The following is a 17889-nucleotide window of genomic DNA, read 5'->3' on the forward strand; positions in this document are numbered from 1 at the left end:
TCAATGCAATTCATGAAAATGCTCAAAAATCAGTTAAAATCGTAAAACTCTTTGAAAAAAGTGTCAACTTTTATCTCACTATTGAGAGCAACGTTTGATTTCCGTCTAGTGAAAGCCAGACTAACCCAGCTATTGTGGAGTTTTTTTTGTGCAAGATCTCGTAAGAACTTACACAAAGTTCTAGGAAAGCATCCTATCAGATTTATTAAGATAAATTTCCACAATCACTGGGGTTGCCTTGACGTTTATCAAACATTTGACGTACAGGACATCTTTAAAATTCAAATAATCAAACATAAAAAAAAATTGACTTGCGGATGCCCGCTAGTGGAAACTGTAGCTTGTCCATTAGCATCTTTCCATAATGAGGTAAAACCAAGCAACGATTGAAATACGGGCTCCGGTCTGAAAATAACTAATTGTTTTCTGAAGGATTTTGATCTTGACTGAGTTTTATCTGGATTGCTCCGATCGGGGGAAAATTGCCATCGACTTCTGCCGGATCTTTTCCAACTTTTTTAAATCATGGACTGGTGTGATTAAGGTAACATAATCATAATCATAAACCAAGTGATAATATCTGTTTTGCTTACACTGTTCAAAAATTGATTGGAGCTATTGCCGAAGTACAACAAATCAAATAACGACCATTATTTTCACATTTCAGCTATCAATTTTTGATTTTCCCCATTTGTTGTCCTTATCCTGTCTCCCTATCGGTGACTATTGTTCAGCAAATTGCTCAACACTTAATTGGTTGTCAAAGTTTCTGAAGTAAAAATTGCAACCAAAATTGCAATTTTTGAATCTTCCGTTGAAAAATTTTGTTTATTTTTCACTTTTTCCAATGAAAAATTGATAATAGATCCACACAATGGGCAACATAGAAGCGCGGTAGCTTGGCACCTCAATTAGTTATATTCAGTGCTTTTTAGTGCTAAAACGTTTCAGTAAACAATTTTTCTGCCCCAGAGAAACTCAAAAACTTCGCATTATGGGTTTATCCAGCTAGGGTTGTTTTCTTGCTTAGACTATTCAACCGTCTCGAACTGACCGATCTGATGCCCTCAGACAGCTACAGAATGAACTTGACCCTAGTTGGAAAGGGTTCACCCCCCAAAACGAAGATCAAATCTTTCAATGTGGATTTGTACCCTTCTCCCGTGGAAATCACCGGTACCCAAGAAACCAGAAACCTCCTCAAAATATACTACAAAGTGAAAGGAAACTTTACTGTGAGTTTATTACAAATTAATAGGTCCATCAGACTCGTTCTCATCATAACCCCAATCCACGTATTGTTTTCGAAAATAGAGAGCACGACCGCCTTTCTGCTACTATAGCTTGGTCATTTATTTGGCAAATAGTAGGAGCCTATTTAGTAGTGTGGATTTTGATTCCAAATATGTGAACTAAAAATGGATGTTAATTTAATCACATTTCAACCAAGTCACTCCAGCAACGTTATGATAATCAGGCTTTACATTCTGACCGCATTCAATCGTTTTTCAAGTAGAAAAAACAATTCTCATAAATTCTTTAACGCATTAGAAGAAAAGTGGTGAACGATCTTGTAAAAATTTCAGTGGAACTTTTTCCATTCTGAGTTAATTTGGCTGACAGATACATAAATAGAGATCAAAAATGTAACGCAATAGAAGAAAAACTGAGAAAATTTTAATTTTTCCATTCTGAGTTAATTTGGCTGACGGATACATAAATAGCGATCAAAAATGTAACGCAATAGAAGAAAAACTGAGAGGATTTTAATTTTTCCATTCTGAGTTAATTTGGCTGACGGATACATAAATAGAGATCAAAAATGTAACGCAATAGAAGAAAAACTGAGAGGATTTTAATGTTTCCAGTCTGAGTTAATTTGGCTGACAGATACAAAAATAGAGATCAAAAATGTAACGCAATAGAAGAAAAACTGAGAGGATTTTAATTTTTCCATTCTGAGTTAATTTGGCTGACGGATACATAAATAGAGATCAAAAATGTAGCGCAATAGAAGAAAAACTGAGAGGACTTTAATTTTTCCAGTCTGAGTTAATTAATTTGGCTGACAGATACATAAATAGAGATAAAAAATGTAACGCAATAGAAGAAAAACTGAGAAGACTTTAATGTTTCCAGTCTGAGTTCCTTTGGCTGACAGATACATAAATAGAGATCAAAAATGTAACGCAATAGAAGAAAAACTGAGAGGATTTTAATTTTTCCATTCTGAGTTAATTTGGCTGACGGATACATAAATAGAGATCAAAAATGTAACGCAATAGAAGAAAAACTGAGAGGATTTTAATGTTTCCAGTCTGAGTTAATTTGGCTGACAGATACATAAATAGAGATCAAAAATGTAACGCAATAGAAGAAAAACTGAGAGGATTTTAATTTTTCCAGTCTGAGTTAATTTGGCTGACAGATACATAAATAGAGATCAAAAATGTAACGCAATAGAAGAAAAACTGAGAGGATTTTAATGTTACCAGTCTGAGTTAATTTGGCTGACAGATACATAAATAGAGATCAAAAATGTAACGCAATAGAAGAAAAACTGAGAGGATTTTAATGTTTCCAGTCTGAGTTAATTTGGCTGACAGATACATAAATAGAGAACAGAAATGTAACGCAATAGAAGAAAAACTGAGAGGATTTTAATTTTTCCAGTCTGAGTTAAATTGGCTGATAGATACATAAATAGAGATCAAAAATGTAACGCAATAGAAGAAAAACTGAGAGGATTTTAATTTTTCCACTTTGAGTTTATTTGGCTGACAGATACATAAAAAGAGATCAAAAATGTAGCGCAATAGAAGAAAAACCGAGAGGATTTTAATTTTTCCATTCTGAGTTAATTTGGCTGACGGATACATAAATAGAGATCAAAAATGTAGCGCAATAGAAGAAAAACTGAGAGGATTTTAATTTTTCCATTCTGAGTTAATTTGGCTGACGGATACATAAATAGAGATCAAAAATGTAACGCAATAGAAGAAAAACTAAGAGCATTTTAATTTTTCCAGTCTGAGTTAGATTGGCTGATAGATACATAAATAGAGATCAAAAATGTAACGCAATAGAAGAAAAACTGAGAGGATTTTAATTTTTCCACTTTGAGTTAATTTGGCTGACAGATACATAAAAAGAGATCAAAAATGTAGCGCAATAGAAGAAAAACCGAGAGGATTTTGTCTTTTCCATTCTGAGTTGATTTATCTGACGGATACATAAATATAGATCAAAAAAGTAACGCAATAGAAGAAAAACTAAGAGGATTTTAATTTTTCCACTTTGAGTTAATTTGGCTGACAGATACATAAAAAGAGATCAAAAATGAAGCGCAATAGAAGAAAAACTGAGAGGATTTTAATTTTTCCAGTCTGAGTTAAATTGGCTGATAGATACATAAATAGAGATCAAAAATGTAACGCAATAGAAGAAAAACTGAGAGGATTTTAATTTTTCCACTTTGAGTTTATTTGGCTGACAGATACATAAAAAGAGATCAAAAATGTAGCGCAATAGAAGAAAAACCGAGAGGATTTTAATTTTTCCATTCTGAGTTAATTTGGCTGACGGATACATAAATAGAGATCAAAAATGTAGCGCAATAGAAGAAAAACTGAGAGGATTTTAATTTTTCCATTCTGAGTTAATTTGGCTGACGGATACATAAATAGAGATCAAAAATGTAACGCAATAGAAGAAAAACTAAGAGCATTTTAATTTTTCCAGTCTGAGTTAGATTGGCTGATAGATACATAAATAGAGATCAAAAATTTAACGCAATAGAAGAAAAACTGAGAGGATTTTAATTTTTCCACTTTGAGTTAATTTGGCTGACAGATACATAAAAAGAGATCAAAAATGTAGCGCAATAGAAGAAAAACCGAGAGGATTTTGTCTTTTCCATTCTGAGTTGATTTATCTGACGGATACATAAATATAGATCAAAAAAGTAACGCAATAGAAGAAAAACTAAGAGGATTTTAATTTTTCCAGTCTGAGTTAATTTGGCTCACAGATACATAAATAGAGATCAAAAATGCAACGCAATAGAAGAAAAACTGAGAGGATTTTAATTTTTCCACTTTGAGTTAATTTGGCTGACAGATACATAAAAAGAGATCAAAAATGAAGCGCAATAGAAGAAAAACTGAGAGGATTTTAATTTTTCTACTTTGAGTTAATTTGGCTGACGGATACATAAAAAGAGATCAAATATGTAGCGCAATAGAAGAAAAACCGAGAGGATTTTGTCTTTTCCATTCTGAGTTGATTTATCTGACGGATACATAAATATAGATCAAAAAAGTAACGCAATAGAAGAAAAACTAAGAGGTTTTTAATTTTTCCAGTCTGAGTTAATTTGGCTCACAGATACATAAATAGAGATCAAAAATGCAACGCAATAGAAGAAAAACTGAGAGGATTTTAATTTTTCCACTTTGAGTTAATTTGGCTCACAGATACATAAATAGAGATCAAAAATGCAACGCAATAGAAGAAAAACTGAGAGGATTTTAATTTTTCCACTTTGAGTTAATTTGGCTGACAGATACATAAAAAGAGATCAAAAATGAAGCGCAATAGAAGAAAAACTGAGAGGATTTTAATTTTTCCACTTTGAGTTAATTTGGCTGACAGATACATAAAAAGAGATCAAAAATGAAGCGCAATAGAAGAAAAACTGAGAGGATTTTAATTTTTCTACTTTGAGTTAATTTGGCTGACGGATACATAAAAAGAGATCAAAAATGCAACGCAATAGAAGAAAAACTGAGAGGATTTTAATTTTTCCACTTTGAGTTAATTTGGCTGACAGATACATAAAAAGAGATGAAAAATGAAGCGCAATAGAAGAAAAACTGAGAGGATTTTAATTTTTCTACTTTGAGTTAATTTGGCTGACGGATACATAAAAAGAGATCAAAAATGAAGCGCAATAGAAGAAAAACTGAGAGGATTTTAATTTTTCTACTTTGAGTTAATTTGGCTGACAGATACATAAATAGAGATCAAAAATGCAACGCAATAGAAGAAAAACTGAGAGGATTTTAATTTTTCCACTTTGAGTTAATTTGGCTGACAGATACATAATTAGAGATCAAAAATGTAACGCAATAGAAGAAAAACTGAGATGATTTTAATTTTTCCAATTTGAGTTAATTTGGCTGACAGATACATAAAAAGAGATCAAAATGTAACACAATAGAAAAAAGACTGAGAGGTTTTTTAATTTTTGTGAATGAAACAGGGTGCCAAATACTATTTTAAATCAGCCAAATAAATATTCTCAGGAGTGCACCTACGTCAACAATGGTGATTGTTAATTTTTTTCAATTCATCTTCACTATTGGTGCCTTTTGGGGTTCACTTTGGGAAAATAAAGGACAAAATGTCAGAAGAGTACGTTCAGCTGCCAAAAAATGGAGATATCAAAATAAGACTTTTGACAAAAAGTTGTTGCATTAAGTGAATTTTAATCTAAAAGTAAAATTAAGAAATAAAAAAAAACACAACATTACATGTTTTCTTCTGGATATACAGAAAATTTCCTTAATACAATAGATCACAGTCCGCAATTTGCTTCTTTTCAAGGATTTAGGTTTCAGACATTTGATCCTTTGAACTTTTTTTGCATATTGCTGCAGCGGTTGCGGAAAAAAAAGGAAAAAACCCCACTTCATTTTCGATAGGAAATAAACCCCCACGGAAATAAACCCCACGGAAATAGACCCCCACGAAAAAAAAAACACCCAATTTACTTTTGAGAGCTGCGCATTTAGCGCGTTTGGGCCTGCCTCGCGGGCCATGGCCCTGCCTCAGCGGCCCGTGGGACTTGCTATGAAACTATCACAACCGACTAAAATATCATGGCCGAAATTCACTCTTAAAATGCGTTTCATTTCCGTGAGGGTTTATTTGTGTGGGTTTTTTCCGTGGGGGTTTATTTCCTATCTAAGGTTAATTGGGTTTTTTTTTCAGTGGGGGTTTATTTCCTAGACCCCGCGGCAGAGGTCCGAGCCGGAAATTTAAAATGTAGCCATGACCAAGAACTCTTTTCTTAGGCCTCTTTTTTGCATTTCGTATCTCAACTAAAAAAAACTCTGTCTCTTCACTAACCAACTAAGCGGCTGTGTAGAATGAATTAAACTGCGATAACCGTATTAAAAGGATAAGTAAAACTGTTTTTGGGTTGAACAGCAAATCATTACCAACAACTCTAAGAAATTTGGCAAGTTGGGAAAAAATTTGACAGAGTTTTTATTTAGCCGGTTAGATTAAAATTATGTGAAGCACTCTGGAGTTTGAAAAGATGATGATTTTAACAGAAATCGTGACCCGCTCATTGATTGAAGAAAATACGGACTTCTTCACAATTAAAGTTTTATTATGTTGATTATTTTACCAATTTTTAAGGATGCAATCTTTACAGAATAGTATCAAAACACCTTGAGTTAAATTTTGGTTAGGTTTCTCTTCGGATTGAAGAAAAAATACACAAACTGTACAATAAAGGAGAACAACATTTTCTGACAAGCGCTTGCTTTCTGAGTGAAATCTGCAGTTATTAGTCGAGGATTCAGCAAAACATCTAATATCAGAATTGAAAGTAGTCTGGCGTTAATATCAGGTTAAATTACCCACCTGTCTATGCACAAATTATAATTAACAGCCAAAAAAAAGTTGGACAACTTTCTCCATCTGTTTGTTCAATGACAAAGCCACTCATGGCTTCACTCATGACAAAGACATTTCACTCTAAATTTTTTTTGTTGGCTCTTAAGTATTTGCTTTTAACTGATGAAAAAATTTTGTTTAAACTATAAAAACTATAAAAACTTTCAACAAGACATCACTGCTTGATATCTTTAATCTGCTCTATTTATTGACCAGTCGTTATAACAGCCCAGTGGAAGATCTAATAGATATGTTTGAATTGGGTGTGTTTATTTTTTCTACAAAAGTACCCGGATTCTCAAAAAGAAACTATTTATATTTTAAACGAGATATTGTGGGACCACTGTCAATGCTGAAAAAATCAAACTTTTTGAAAATTGGCGGTTAATGCACTGCAAGTGAAATCTACTATTGAGGCCTTGAAAAGAACATTTTGTCATTTTTAAGCGTAGATCTTGCATAATTCTGCGTTCGGTTTACTTACCTATTTTTGCGTTCAATTTAGCGTTCAATGTTAATCATACCTATTTTTGCGTTCAATTCAGCGTTCCTTTTGCATAATTTTGGGTTTCTAAGCCCAGATTTATTTAATTATGGACTTAGAGGATCGAACCACTGCACTGACCCTCCGAATGCTTGTTTCTTCATCTACCACTGTGATACCATACCTTTTTGATCTCTAGATCTTCCACTGCTGAATTCAACGCAAAATTATCTAAGATCTACGCTAAATTCAAGGCGAAATCTTGTAAGATCTACGATAAACTCAAAGCACAGTTATTTAAGATCAACGCTGAGCTCAACGCAAAATTAGAGAAGATCAGCGCTAAAATCATCGCAAAAAAGTTTAAAATGGACGACTAGAAACAAAAAAATTGTAAAATGAACGCTAAAATCAACACAAAATCTTCTATGATTTCCTACGCTGAGAAACGCAAAATTATGTATGATATTAGCTCAAGCGTTCAAACTAGCTTTTTATTTAACTTTTTGTTTCTAAGATTAGGTCTGAAACAAATTTGCGTTTCATTTAGCGTTGACCATGCATAGCTCTGAGTATTTTAGCATAGAACTTTCATAATTTTGCTGTTTCCATGCGTAGATCTTACATAATTCTGCGTTCAATTTAGCGTTGATCTTGTATATTTTTGCGTTTCTAGGCGAGGATATTACATATTTTCGTGTTTAAATTAGCGTTGAGTTTGTATAGCTTCTTGTTTCTGAGCTTAGCTCTTACAAGTTTTGCGTTCAATATATCGTCGATTCTACTTATCTTTACATTTCTAAGTTTAGTTTTTTTTTCACAATTTGGTTGGTTAAATTATAGTTGATCTTCAAAAATGTTTCGTTTCTGCTTTTCTATCTTTGAGTTTCTAGGCAGATACTTTACATTTTTGGCGTTTTTAAGGGTAGATCTTACATATATTCAATCCAGCATAATTAATTCCATTTTTTCAAGGTTTGGTTGGGTTAGATGATAGTTCGTTAACTTTTAGTTCACAATGTACAAACAAATTAAAAATGTAAAAATTATGGAAAGGTTAGATTAAAAGAAACTCACGTTTTAGTTTAATGAAACTTGGCATTTGGATATGTAAAATAAAAACTTTGCTAATTGATAATATGAAGTACTAAAAGTTTTGAAAGTCATCGCTAAATTGAGAGCTAATTTTTGTAAGGGCAACGGAAAAATTAACTGTTGAGCTTTTGCAAGATCAACGCTATACTAAATCAACGCTGATTTATGTAACTTCACCGCTAACAAATGAGCGTAAAATTTATAAAAGATCTATGATTAGAAAAAGCAAAAAGTATATTAAGTTCCTCCAGTTAAATCTGGGAAGAATCAAGCGCTTAAGAAAAATAAGGTAATGTGGCTCAGTGGCAGCACAGACGAGAAGAACGCAGAAAGTCAGCATTCAAGTATCAAAAATAGAGGTTTAAGAGTAGATGGAAGGCGAGAACAAAGCAAAGAAATGCTAAATTGATTTAAAATCTACTCTTAAATTAGTAGAAAATCAGGTGGGATAAGCGGTAGATAGCGTTGCAATGGATTGTTGCCATTGAAAATAGAACAAGCAGACTTAATTCTGGTTCTAGATTTGAGGTCCTTTCAGTCTGACTTTTCATGATCGAATTCCTTATGGTGTGGGTTTCAGACTCAGAGCAATCATACTAACTCTACGCTTAAATTAAAAACAAGCGTCACTGTTATAAAAGGAGCTAAAAACAGTTTGGGGGGTAATTGTTACAAAAATTCCTGAGCTTTTCTGGTAAAAGCGGTTTTTTCTTGAAAATCATCAGAAAGAAATTGTTGCCTCATAATAAGTTGATATCAACTGGCTTGAGTAAAGACCAGACTTCATCTCCCGAACCACTTTTTACCTCTTTGCAGCGTATATTTCTTTGTTGCTTCCACAAGAATTGCAATTTTCTTTGCAATAAACCAAATATGGTTTATTGCAAATAAGATCATAACTCAATATATCGTCGATTCTACTTATCTTTACTTTTCTAAGTTTAGTTTTTTTTCACAATTTGGTTGGATAAATTATAGTTGATCTTCAAAAATGTTTCGTTTCTGCTTTTCTATCTTTGAGTTTCTAGGCAGATACTTTACATTTTTGGCGTTCTTAAGGGTAGATCTTACATAAATTCAATCAAGCATAATTAATTCCATTTTTTCAAGGTTTGGTTGGGTTAGATGATACTTCGTTAATTTTAGTTCACAATGTACAAACAAATTGAAAATGTAAAAATTATGGAAAGGTTAGTTTAAGAGAAACTCACGTTTTAGTTTAATGAAACTTGGCAATTGGATATGTAAAATAAAAACTTTGCAAATTGATTTATTTATGTAACTTCACCGCTAAAAAAATGAGCGTAAAATTTATATAAGATCTATGATTAGAAAAAGCAAAAAGTATATTAAGTTCCTCCAGTTAAATCTGGGAAGAATCAAGCGCTTAAGAAAAATAAGGTAATGTGGCTCAGTGGCAGCAGAGACGAGAAGAACGCAGAAAGTCAGCATTCACGTATCAAAAATAGAGGTTTAAGAGTAGATGGAAGGCGAGAACAAAGCAAAGAAATGCTAAATTGATTTAAAATCTACTCTTAAATTAGTAGAAAATCAGGTGGGATAAGCGGTAGATAGCGTTGCAATGGATTGTTGCCATTGAAAATAGAACAAGCAGACCTAATTCTGGTTCTAGATTTGAGGTCTTTTCAGTCTGACTTTTCCTGATCGAATTCCTTATGGTGAGGGTTTCAGACTCAGAGCAATCATACTAAGAACTAAGCGGCTGTGTAGAATGACTTAAACTGCGATTACCGTATTAAAAGGATAAGTAAAACTGTTTTTGGGTTGAACAGCAAATCATGACCAACAACTCTAAGAAATGTGGCAAGTTGGGAAAAAATTTGACAGAGTTTTTATTTAGCCGGTTAGATTAAAATTATGTGAAACACTCTGGAGTTTGAAAAGATGATGATTTTAACAGAAATCGTGACCCGCTCATTGATTGAAGAAAATACGGACTTCTTCACAATTAAAGTTTTTTTATGTTGATTATTTTACCATTTTTTAAGTATGCAATCTTTACAGAATAGTATCAAAACACCTTGAGTTAAATTTTGGTTAGGTTTCTCTTCGGATTGAAGAAAAAATACACAAACTGTACAATAAAGGAGAACAACATTATCTGACAAGCGTTTGCTTTCTGGGTGAAATCTGCAGTTATTAGTCGAGGATTCAGCAAAACATCTAATATCAGAATTGAAAGTAGTCTGGCGTTAATGTCAGGTTAAATTACCCACCTGTCTATGCACAAATTATAATTAACAGCCAAAAAAAAGTTGGACAACTTTCTCCATCTGTTTGTTCAATGACAAAGCCACTCATGGCTTCACTCATGACAAAGACATTTCACTCTAAATTTTTTTTTGTTGACTCTTAAGTATTTGCTTTTAACTGATGAAAAAATTTTGTTTAAACTATAAAAACTGTTAACTTTCAACAAGACATAACTGCTTGATATCTTTAATCTGCTCTATTTATTGACCAGTCGTTATAACAGCCCAGTGGAAGATCTAATAGATATGTTTGAATTGGGTGTGTTTATTTTTTCTACAAAAGTACCCGGATTCTCAAAAAGAAACTATTTATATTTTAAACGAGATATTGTGGGACCACTGTCAATGCTGAAAAAATCAAACTTTTTGAAAATTGGCGGTTAATGCACTGCAAGTTAAATCTACTATTGAGGCTTTGAAAAGAACATTTTGTCATTTTTAAGCGTAGATCTTGCATAATTCTGCGTTCGGTTTACTTACCTATTTTTGCGTTCAATTTAGCGTTCAATGTTAATCATACCTATTTTTGCGTCCAATTCAGCGTTCCTTTTGCATAATTTTGGGTTTCTAAGCCCAGATTTATTTAATTATGGACTTAGAGGATCGAACCACTGCACTGACCCTCTGAATGCTTGTTTCTTCATCTACCACTGTGACACCATACCTTTTTGATCTCAGATCTTCCACTGCTGAATTCAACGCAAAATTATCTAAGATCTACGCTAACTTCAAGGCGAAATCTTGTAAGATCTACGATAAACTCAAAGCACAGTTGTGTAAGATCAACGCTGAGCTCAACGCAAAATTAGAGAAGATCAGCGCTAAAATCATCGCAAAAAAGTTTAAAATGGACGACTAGAAACAAAAAAATTGTAAAATGAACGCTAAAATCAACACAAAATTTTCTATGATTTCCTACGCTGAGAAACGCAAAATTATGTATGATATTAGCTCAAGCGTTCAAACTAGCTTTTTATTTAACTTTTTGTTTCTAAGATTAGGTCTGAAACAAATTTGCGTTTCATTTAGCGTTGACCATACATAGCTCTGAGTATTTTAGCATAGAACTTTCATAATTTTGCTGCTTCCATGCGTAGATCTTACACAATTCTGCGTTCAATTTAGCGTTGATCTTGTATATTTTTGCGTTTTTAGGCGAGGATATTACATATTTTCGTTTTTAAATTAGCGTTGAGTTTGTATAGCTTCTTGTTTCTGAGCTTAGCTCTTACAAGTTTTGCGTTCAATATATCGTCGATTCTACTTATCTTTACTTTTCTAAGTTTAGTTTTTTTTCACAATTTGGTTGGTTAAATTATAGTTGATCTTCAAAAATGTTTCGTTTCTGCTTTTCTATCTTTGAGTTTCTAGGCAGATACTTTACATTTTTGGCGTTTTTAAGGGTAGATCTTACATAAATTCAATCCAGCATAATTAATTCCATTTTTTCAAGGTTTGGTTGGGTACGATGATAGTTCGTTAACTTTTAGTTCACAATGTACAAACAAATTAAAAATGTAAAAATTATGGAAAGGTTAGATTAAAAGAAACTCACGTTTTAGTTTAATAAAACTTGGCAATTGGATATGTAAAATAAAAACTTTGCTAATTGATAATATGAAGTACTAAAAGTTTTGAAAGTCATCGCTAAATTGAGAGCTAATTTATGTAAGGGCAACGGAAAAATTAACTGTTGAGCTTTTGCAAGATCAACGCTTTTTAGTAACTTCACCGCCAAAAATTGAGCGTAAAATTTATATAAGATCTATGATTAGAAAAAGCAAAAAGTATATTAAGTTCCTCCAGTTAAATCTGGGAAGAATCAAGCGCTTAAGAAAAATAAGGTAATGTGGCTCAGTGGCAGCACAGACGAGAAGAACTCAGAAAGTCAGCATTCACGTATCAAAAATAGAGGTTTAAGAGTAGATGGAAGGCGAGAACAAAGCAAAGAAATGCTAAATTGATTTAAAATCTACTCTTAAATTAGTAGAAAATCAGGTGGGATAAGCGGTAGATAGCGTTGCAATGGATTGTTGCCATTGAAAATAGAACAAGCAGACTTAATTCTGGTTCTAGATTTGAGGTCCTTTCAGTCTGACTTTTCATGATCGAATTCCTTATGGTGTGGGTTTCAGACTCAGAGCAATCATACTAACTCTACGCTTAAATTAAAAACAAGCGTCACTGTTATAAAAGGAGCTAAAAACAGTTTGGGGGGTAATTGTTACAAAAATTCCTGAGCTTTTCTGGTAAAAGCGGTTTTTTCTTGAAAATCATCAGAAAGAAATTGTTGCCTCATAATAAGTTGATATCAACTGGCTTGAGTAAAGACCAGACTTCATCTCCCGAACCACTTTTTACCTCTTTGCAGCGTATATTTCTTTGTTGCTTCCACAAGAATTGCAATTTTCTTTGCAATAAACCAAATATGGTTTATTGCAAATAAGATCATAACTCAATATATCGTCGATTCTACTTATCTTTACTTTTCTAAGTTTAGTTTTTAAGGTTTGGTTGGGTTAGATGATACTTCGTTAATTTTAGTTCACAATGTACAAACAAATTGAAAATGTAAAAATTATGGAAAGGTTAGTTTAAAAGAAACTCACGTTTTAGTTTAATGAAACTTGCAATTGGATATGTAAAATAAAAACTTTGCTAATTGATAATATGAAGTACTAAAAGTTTTGAAAGTCATCGCTAAATTGAGAGCTAATTTATGTAAGGGCAACGGAAAAATTAACTGTTGAGCTTTTGCAAGATCAACGCTATACTAAATCAGCGCTGATTTATGTAACTTCACCGCTAAAAAATGAGCGTAAACTTTATATAAGATCTATGATTAGAAAAAGCAAACAAGTAATTGGGAATTTGGCATTAGTTCTGGACGAGGTGCGGCTATCATATGGAAGAGGCTTAAGGTTAGGGAAAAAGACCTCATAATTTTGGAAGTGTGACTAACGCCCAAAAAGTGAAAAACGCCCAATTTTCGTCATGGCTAATTGGACTAAGAGCAGTACACTTAAGCTAGCAGGTTTCGTTGAACCAAGTAACGTGGTAATATCCTCAAGCTGCAATAACTCTTTATTAATTGCTCTCAAACGAAGTTTGTAGCAATTATATTAGTCCTGACGGTCTTTTTTTATGCGATTTTTCGCTTGACCGATTCTTCGTCTAACGCTTTTGACTTTTTGTCCTCAAAAGCGGGATAAGCAGGTGGCGCCCAAAGGGCTTTAAGTGCTCTTAGAGCCTTTAAGCTCTGTTTCACCTCAAACTGTTTTGGAGACTTATACTTACGGTGTGAAGAGCTGTTCTTAGAGGTTGAAGACCCCCTCACCACTATTAACCCCACAACCCCCCCCACTATTGCCCTCACCCCCCCCACCGCGCTGCTGCCCCCAACCAACTGTTGCTACCCCCATCTGCACCCCCCCCCCCCCCCACCCCCGGGGCTAGCTACTGACGAACAACCGCTCGCTAAAAGCACGCAAATTTATACAAATTTTCACAAATTTTTTCCAGTTTTTTGAAAATGTTTTGTCAATTTTTTAGTTTTATCAACCCTAGATGTCAAGCAACCCACTCTATGGTTTGATAATAGGTTACTGCACAGTTTCTAGTGGTAATAGAATAGTTTTAACATTTCAATGTTGCGATTTTTTGCATTTTTTTGAAAAAAAACTTGCAAATTTTTTCAAGCTTTTTGAAAAATTTTTGTCATTTTTTGAGTTTCGTCAACCCCAGATGTCAAGCAACCCACTATATTCTTTTGATAATAGTTTACTGGGCAATTTCTAGTCGTAATAAAATGGTTTTAACATTTCAACATTGCGAATTTTTGCATTTTTTTGAAAAAAAACTTGCAAATTTTTTCAAGCTTTTTGAAAATTTTTGTCATTTTTTGAGTTTTATCAACCACAGATGTCAAACAAACCACTCTATGGTTTGATAATAGTTTATTGTGCAATTTCTAGTGGTAATAGATTGGTTTTAACATTTCAACATTGCGAATTTTTGCATTTTTTGAGAAAACTTGCAAATTTTTTCAAGCTTTTTGAAAATTTTTGCAAGTTTTTGAGTTTCATCAACCCTAGATGTCAAGCAACCCACTCTAAGGTTTGATGACAGGTTACCGCACAGTTTCTGGTGGTAAAAAATAGTTTTAACATTTCAACATTGCGAAATTTTGCATTTTTTTTGAAAAAACTTGCAAATTTTTTCAACCTTTTTGAAAATTTTTGTAATTTTTTGAGTTTTATCAACCCTAGATGTCAAGCAACCCTCTCTAAGTGTTGATGATAGGTTACCGCACAGTTTCTGGTGGTAATAGAATTGTTTTAACATTTCAACATTGCGAATTTTTGCATTTTTTTGAAAAAACTTGCAAACTTTTTCAAGCTTTTCGGAAATTTTTGTCATTTTTTGAGTTTTATCAACCCCACATGTCAAGCAACCCACTCTAAGTGTTGATGATATGTTACCGCACAGTTTCTGGTGGTAATAGAATAGTTTTAACATTTCAGCATTGCGAATTTTTGCAGTTTTTGGAAACAACCTTGCAAAGTTTTTCAAGCTTTTTGAAAATTTTTTTCATTTTTTGAGTTTTGTCAACCCCAGATGTCAAGCAACCCACTCTATGTTTTAATAAGAGTTTACTGTGCAATTTCTAGTGGTAATAAACGGTTTTAACTTTTCAACATTGCGAAATTTTGCATTTTTTTAAAAAAACTTGCAAGTTTTTTCAATCTCTTTGAAAATTTTTGTAGTTTTTTGAGTTTTATCAACCCTAGATGTCAAGCAACCCACTCTAAGTGTTGATGACAGGTTACCGCACAGTTTCTGGTGGTAATAGAATAGTTTTAACATTTCAACATTGCGAATTTTTGCGTTTTTTTTTGAAAAAAAAACTTGCAAATTTTTTCAAGCTTTTTGAAAATTTTTGTCGTTTTTTGAGTTTTATCAACCCTAGATGTCACGCAACCCACTCTAAGGTTTGATGGCAGGTTACCGCACAGTTTCTGGTGGTAATAGATTAGTTTTAACATTTCAAAATTGCGAATTTTTGCATCTCTTTTGAAAAAACTTGCAAATTTTTTCAACCTTTTTGAAAATTTTTGTCATTTTTGAGTTTTATCAACCCCAGTTGTCAAGCAACCCAATTCATGGTTTGATAATAGTTTATTGTGCAATTTTTAGTAGTAATATGTTGGTTTTAACATTTCAATAATGCGAAAGTTTGCATTTTTTTGAAAAAACTTGCAAATTTTTCCAACCTTTTTGAAAATATTTGTCATTTTTTTGAGCTTTATCAACCCCAGATGTCAAGCAACCCACTCTAAGGTTTGATGACAGGTTACCGCACAGTTTCTGGTGGTAATATGATAGTTTTAACATTTCAACATTGCGAAATTTTGCATTTTTTTGAAAAAACTTGCAAATTTTTTCAACCTTTTTGAAAATTTTTGTCATTTTCTGAGTTTTATCAACCCCAGATATCAAGCAATCCCTTGTATGGTTTGATGATAGTTTATTGTGCAGTTTCTAGTAGTAATATATCAGTTTTAACATTTCAACATTGCGAATTTTTGTATTTTTTTGAAAAAACTTGCAAATTTTTTCAAGCTTTTTGAAAATTTTTGTCATTTTTTGAGTTTTATCAACCCCACATGTCAAGCAACCCACTCTAAGGTTTGATGACAGGTTACCGCACAGTTTCTGGTGGTAATATGATAGTTTTAACATTTCAACATTGCGAAATTTTGCATTTTTTTGAAAAAACTTGCAAATTTTTTCAACCTTTTTGAAAATTTTTGTCATTTTCTGAGTTTTATCAACCCCAGATATCAAGCAATCCCTTGTATGGTTTGATGATAGTTTATTGTGCAGTTTCTAGTAGTAATATATCAGTTTTAACATTTCAACATTGCGAATTTTTGTATTTTTTTGAAAAAACTTGCAAATTTTTTCAAGCTTTTTGAAAATTTTTTGTCATTTTTCGAGTTTTGTCAACCCCAGATGTCAAGCAACCCACTCTATGTTTTAATAAGAGTTTACTGTGCAATTTCTAGTGGTAATAAACGGTTTTAACTTTTCAACATTGCGAAATTTTGCATTTTTTTTAAAAAAACTTGCAAGTTTTTTCAATCTCTTTGAAAATTTTTGTAGTTTTTTGAGTTTTATCAACCCTAGATGTCAAGCAACCCACTCTAAGTGTTGATGACAGGTTACCGCACAGTTTCTGGTGGTAATAGAATAGTTTTAACATTTCAACATTGCGAATTTTTGCGTTTTTTTTTGAAAAAAAAACTTGCAAATTTTTTCAAGCTTTTTGAAAATTTTTGTCGTTTTTTGAGTTTTATCAACCCTAGATGTCACGCAACCCACTCTAAGGTTTGATGGCAGGTTACCGCACAGTTTCTGGTGGTAATAGATTAGTTTTAACATTTCAAAATTGCGAATTTTTGCATCTCTTTTGAAAAAACTTGCAAATTTTTTCAACCTTTTTGAAAATTTTTGTCATTTTTTGAGTTTTATCAACCCCAGTTGTCAAGCAACCCAATTCATGGTTTGATAATAGTTTATTGTGCAATTTTTAGTAGTAATATGTTGGTTTTAACATTTCAATAATGCGAAAGTTTGCATTTTTTTGAAAAAACTTGCAAATTTTTCCAACCTTTTTGAAAATATTTGTCATTTTTTTGAGCTTTATCAACCCCAGATGTCAAGCAACCCACTCTAAGGTTTGATGACAGGTTACCGCACAGTTTCTGGTGGTAATATGATAGTTTTAACATTTCAACATTGCGAAATTTTGCATTTTTTTGAAAAAACTTGCAAATTTTTTCAACCTTTTTGAAAATTTTTGTCATTTTCTGAGTTTTATCAACCCCAGATATCAAGCAATCCCTTGTATGGTTTGATGATAGTTTATTGTGCAGTTTCTAGTAGTAATATATCAGTTTTAACATTTCAACATTGCGAATTTTTGTATTTTTTTGAAAAAACTTGCAAATTTTTTCAAGCTTTTTGAAAATTTTTGTCATTTTTTGAGTTTTATCAACCCCACATGTCAAGCAACCCACTCTAAGTGTTGATGATAGGTTACCGCACAGTATCTGGTGGTAATAGAATAGTTTTAACATTTCAACATTGCGAATTTCTGCATTTTTTTTGAAAAAAAAACTTGCAAATTTTTTCAAGCTTTTTGAAAATTTTTGTCATTTTTTGAGTTTTGTCAACCCCAGATGTCAAGCAACCCACTCTATGTTTTGATAATAATTTATTTTGCAATTTATAGTGGTAATAGATTGGTTTTAACATTTCAACAATGCGAATTATTGCATTTTT

At 32.6% G+C, this 17889-nt stretch overlaps 1 protein-coding gene across 1 annotated transcript in view; it reads left to right on the top strand.

Annotated features, from left to right (window-relative positions):
* LOC142350516 (uncharacterized) overlaps positions 1-17889 on the top strand; it is an 88512-nt gene that overhangs the window by 48693 nt on the left and 21930 nt on the right. Inside the window, exon 9 of the mRNA XM_075402366.1 lies at positions 1031-1150. Coding sequence (XP_075258481.1) covers positions 1031-1150 — 120 coding nt within the window. The remainder of the gene's footprint in view (positions 1-1030; positions 1151-17889) is intronic.

Source organism: Convolutriloba macropyga, chromosome 12 (assembly GCF_964194025.1).
Source record: "Convolutriloba macropyga chromosome 12, txConMacr16.3, whole genome shotgun sequence".
Classification (NCBI taxonomy): Eukaryota; Metazoa; Xenacoelomorpha; order Acoela; family Convolutidae; genus Convolutriloba; species Convolutriloba macropyga.